This window comes from Cibotium barometz, chromosome 51 (assembly GCF_041138505.1).
Source record: "Cibotium barometz isolate CiBa-2024 chromosome 51, ASM4113850v1, whole genome shotgun sequence".
Lineage (NCBI taxonomy): Eukaryota > Viridiplantae > Streptophyta > Polypodiopsida > Cyatheales > Cibotiaceae > Cibotium > Cibotium barometz.
The window spans coordinates 18,267,131-18,272,238 of record NC_141096.1 but is presented as its reverse complement, the minus strand read 5'-3'; the positions used below and the strand labels follow the sequence as shown (position 1 = coordinate 18,272,238).

Sequence of the window (5,108 nt, the reverse complement as noted above, 5' to 3'; positions counted from 1 at the left end):
CATGAATAAAATTACACCTTTTTCTTTATGGACTTACGGGTTTTTTTTTCAAAATCGATTTAAAAAACCCCTTCTATAAATGTAACTCTATAAATTTACTTTAAAATTTTGAATTAAAAAACCCTTCATTTGAACTCATGTGCTATACTTACATATTTTTAGGTGAACCCCTCAAGGCAAGAATACATCAGAATAAGCCTTCTACTCTAATTCATGTAGAGGTAGAGGTAGGGGTCGTGGTTGAGGCCAAGGTGGTGGCTGACAAGGAAATTAGAATTCTGGACAAAAACAGTCCAATGATTCACAAGAGCAATCATACATAGGTGGATGAGGCCATTCTAGAGGCAGAGGGGAGCCAAAGAGACCGAGGTGGTTGGCAAAGAAATTAGAATGCAAATAGCGTAGAGTGCTATTATTGTGGCAAACTAGGGCACACGGCAAAGTATTGCTATAAAAATCAAAACGACATTAAAAGTGGAAAGTTGCAACAAAGCAACTATGCAGCATCATCCAGTTAACAAGGAGGTGATGATGACAAAAGTGAGCAATTGTTTGTGATACAGCACATGCTCAGTTCCATAACAAGAGATGTGTCAAGATCTTAAGATACATGGTATGTGGATTTTGGCGCCTCTAACCACATGACCAGTCATGCTGAGTATTTTAGAGACATGCAAAAAATGAAAAACCCAGGTTATGTAGAAACAGGTGATGATACTGCACATCTCCATTGTGCATGTTGGTAAAGTTCCATTGTCTATGCAGGATGGCAAAATGAAGTACTTGGAAGATATACTTCATATTTCAAATGTTACAAAAAACCTGGTTTCTGTTGGACAGATGGTTGAGTAGGGTCTACAAGTGAGCTTTTCTCATGCCAACCTGGCACCTGCTCATGGCCACGAGCATCTACAGCAACATTATCAGGAGATGCTAATACCAGTGCGACAGCTGAGACGAGTGCGACAGCTAAGACAGCATAGTCCTCTTCTAAGAGTGATGTTGAGTCTACTGAGGACAGTACTGATGAGGACATGGAGGATGTTGAGGATTGAGTGCCCAAACTCCAGATTGAGAACTCTAGTCTTTGGGGCTATCAAGCTCCTCTAGTTTACTGTTTGTCATGCATGATTGCATCTATCAGCATGCTTTACTGTGTATTTCAAACTTCAGTCTACTTTTTTTTGTATCAAGCTATCAGCTCAGTATTCAAACTTTTTGTGATCACTTTGAGTGCCATATTTGAGTAATTGCCATTAATAATGATGGAATCCAGATCTTGATTCTTAATGTTGCCAGTTTATTTATGCCAATTGGTCAGTGATTCAATTGGGTGACCCAGTTACAATTGGTTAGTGATTCAATCGGGTGCCCAGTGTAACTAGGTCACCCAAATTCTTTAGTTTTAGCTTGTAAACATGTTTTAATGTGTAAATGATGCATGTTTAATATTGTTTTGAAGGGAAGGCAACATATTTTTAACATATTATAAACTTGTATATAAATTTTGGGGCCCGTACCCCCCCCCCTTTTTGTATGAAACGTTTTTGGAACTTCTGGGAAAGGAAAGAAACGTTTATGAAACACATTTCATGGAACGCCTGGCAAGTATGGCTTGATGGCACATCAAATACCATGGCCAGAGTTACATTGGAAACTATTATCCTTCCCAAGCACGAAGGGGGATTGAACATCATTGATCCAAAGCTCCAGTGCAAAGCTTAGTTCACAATTTAGTGGTTACAGCATTCCTTCCTCGTACTGAGCCCTAAAAGGATTTCTGCATGTATCATATTCTTAGATGTGTCCCTGAAAGCGATGGTGACTGGAGGCAAAACACACGTTTTAATTTCTCTGTGGTGGATTACCTTCCCCGTCCTCCCCACTGACTTAACGACCTTATCAAAGATGATCTTGCCATACCTCTGGGTGCAGCAAGATATTTGCAGTGGCAAGGCTGTGAGAGATGCACAGCAACAGTACTTGATTCGAAGAATTTTAAGTGTCTTCCAGATGATGAGAGAGGCATCTATCCAACATCTCAGAAAGAGTCACCGATGCATAGCACAGATTGATGAGCTGTACCTAACCAATGGATTATTGGTAGATTTTTACATGAGTATCACCACTTGTCAGGGTTTTTCCGGGACAGGCATGCCTTCAGGTGTTGGGATCCTGAAGCCATCAATGCTTATGGGAGTGCAGAGGCGCACAAAGGATCTGGGTATCTATAGCCCAGTTCTTGGGCAAATTGAGGAGTGATCCTATCTATAGCCCAGTTCTTGGGCAAATTGAGGAGTGATCCTATCTATATTACTTGGAGTGCTATTGCATTCTGGCCCAGGGGAGCAGATCCTATTACACTTGTCCGTAGGGGCATAGCTCAGAGACATTTGCATCAGGATATCCCATATCGAAAGATTTGTGCAAAATAAATGCCTATTGAACTATATAGAAAACATTTTACAGCAATTCTATTGGGAGTAAGCTAGCTTGTAATTAGGCAAACGGCATATAAACAATTCAGAACATCCCCATAGCTTCATTTTGGCACACTTCCAGTAATACATAAGAACATGATCTTGACAATTATTAGCCCTTCCTGTGGTACATAAGGACAAAGATCAACTTGCCCAGCTGCTCAAAAGGCCCAATTACATTGATTTGAGGCTGTATAAGGACAGAGATCAATGTGTCCACATGCTCAAAAGGCCCAATTAAATTGATTCAAACTAAGCTGTACAATTAGACCAGTACAGGGCACTGATGAAAACCCTGATCTTTGCTCCTTTGATGAACATAAGATTAGAGTAAAATCAATATTTTGTTTGAATAAAATTATGAAATCTGATAAATATGAGATTAGAGCATAATTACTGTTTCAGCTTACATGAAATGTTGAAATTTTGACCTTAACCCTTTGTTAAAAATAAGAGAAAAACTGATAATTTTGCTTACTTGAAATTATGTTCAGCCTCTGCTTTTCAGCTCGGCAAGGCGCCTACTGAGGTCATCCTCCTCTGAGATCTTGGCCGGTTCCTGCGCGGCATTGGCCGGGGCAGCCGTGGCGGGTTGGGGAAGGCCAACAGAGATCTCCAAGCCATAGTCATCTGCGACCTGCTGCATGAGGGTGTTAACATCGTCTTCGGGGGTAGAGAGAGATGTGCTACCGGCCATGGCGGACTCGACAAACTCAGCCTGGACTTCCATGTTGACAAACTGTTTTTCAAAGGAGTCCATAGTTTCGGACATCTTCTGGAGGTTGTTAGAGGCGAGGGAAGAGTCGAGGGTTTTGACGATGGAGGCCATGGACTTGTTGATGGTGTTCATCTTGGCCTGCGTATCGAGGCGGGCGACGACGGCGTCGAGGCGGGAGGCCAGACGCAGCATGTTGAGCTGTTCTGTGCGCTTCCGGATGGAGTTCTCGGCGTAGATTCGAGCCCCGTCCATGTTGCCCTTCTCGATGGCCTTCTTCACCTTCAGCTTCTCCGCCTTCTCTTCCTTCTCGCATTTCCGCGCCTGCCTCTGCAGACTCTTGGCCGTGAACTTCAACTCCATGATCTGATCCAGCAACTTCTCTGTGTTCCCCATCACCAAGCTTGAGCAGAACTCGATGCCCCAAATAAGAGAGAGGCTGTTAACCTCCTTTCCAAGTGGGCCTGCGTTCACAAGAGGGCGGACACATTAAAAGGAAAATGCAATCACTAATACCTTCACTTAATTGACACCGTCTTGACGTGAGATCAAAAATTATAGCACATTTGCTTAATCAATGCAATGTGTCATAAAAGAAGCATGACACTTTGATCCCATCTTTCAAGATACGTCATCCACCCAACCCAACATATATTTTTTGCTCTTTGTCTGCTTGCCCTCTGTTAACCACTTCATCGATTAACATGGTTTCACCCATACGCCCTACCATAAGGCGAAGCATCGCTTAACGTGGTTTCACCCATCCGCCCTACCGTAAGGCACTTCGCTATCTTACCCACATGTAACGAAAGCCCATTCCTTATAAGACAGCCCTAGAATCTATGAAGTGGCCTCACCTTGCGCTTAATGCTAAATGGGAAAGTCACAGACTTCCTAGCTTAATCTAGTGGCCATGAACCTTTTGTAAATTTTTTCTAACCTAATGTGAAAACTAATCGTTTGTACATAAGTCATCTTTTTACATTAAGCAATACACATTCATTCTCTTTCAACAATAGAATACTTATGTCACGTGTGAGCCCCAAACATGAATATACCCAAGGGTGACATGAGTCTAGCTCACCAAACCCCGTGATCCCATTCAAACAAAAAAGAGATGAGCCCAACTAGGCGTGAAGCCACAAACATGAGCCTATAAATTGTGAGTCATGAGCCATTAGACGTGAACACACCAGGCATGAACCCACTTAGTTTCCTGATGTTTAAACTAGTGTCCAAAGACACCATTCAGACTGTGATGTCAAGATGAGAGATATGGTGGCACATATGATAAAAATACACATTAACATCCCACATTTCTTGTGCACAAAGAGAGAGAGAGAGAGAGAGAGAGAGAGAGAGAGAGAGAGAGAGAGAGAGAAAGAGTCCATAAACATTAATACTTCAGAAAGGTGCAAGAGGCTCAATACAAAAAGTAATACAATGAATTACTGACTCTCTAGGCAATGGTCATAGTAGACAATACAAAGAGCTTGTGAACTCCATTCAAACATAAAGCCAACTAAGCCCATCTACTTAAGACTATGCAAGATTGTGCATCCAAGAAACATTTCCACTCTCGGACTTGTATGCTTACAACCACAAATTCCTTGTTCTCTTTCAAACGCTCTCTTCTTCTACTATTACTTCTGTCCTCATACGTAGATGAACTCAACTAGGTACTATTCGTTGGCTCTTAAGGCAGTTATAAGAGAAAAAGACAGTTATCCAGGTAGGAGGTCTTGGTCATGAATGGATACATCACAGTAGCTTTGGGGTAGGCAATACACATTTATTCTCTTTTAATAGAATACTTATGTCACATGTGTGAGCCCACCAAACATGAATATACCCAAGGGTGACATGAGTCTAGCTCACCAAACCACGTGATCCCATTTCAAACAAAAAAGACA

At 41.9% G+C, this 5,108-nt stretch overlaps 1 protein-coding gene across 2 annotated transcripts; it reads right to left on the bottom strand.

The window, feature by feature from the left end:
• Positions 1-2,565: 2,565 nt before the first annotated feature.
• LOC147609383 (ESCRT-related protein CHMP1B-like) lies at positions 2,566-3,677 on the bottom strand. 2 transcript variants are annotated; one of them, XM_086787902.1, is made up of 2 exons: positions 2,959-3,677; positions 2,566-2,670 (listed from the first exon to the last, which is right to left on the bottom strand). In XM_086787902.1, exon 1 carries the CDS (start codon positions 3,589-3,591, stop codon positions 2,971-2,973), a length of 621 nt encoding a protein of 206 aa, XP_086644028.1. In that variant the 5' UTR covers positions 3,592-3,677; the 3' UTR covers positions 2,566-2,670; positions 2,959-2,970. The 2 variants fall into 2 exon arrangements, with proteins under 2 accessions (XP_086644028.1, XP_086644027.1); XM_086787901.1 differs by having other exon boundaries at positions 2,566-2,788; positions 2,959-3,676.
• Positions 3,678-5,108: the final 1,431 nt, after the last annotated feature.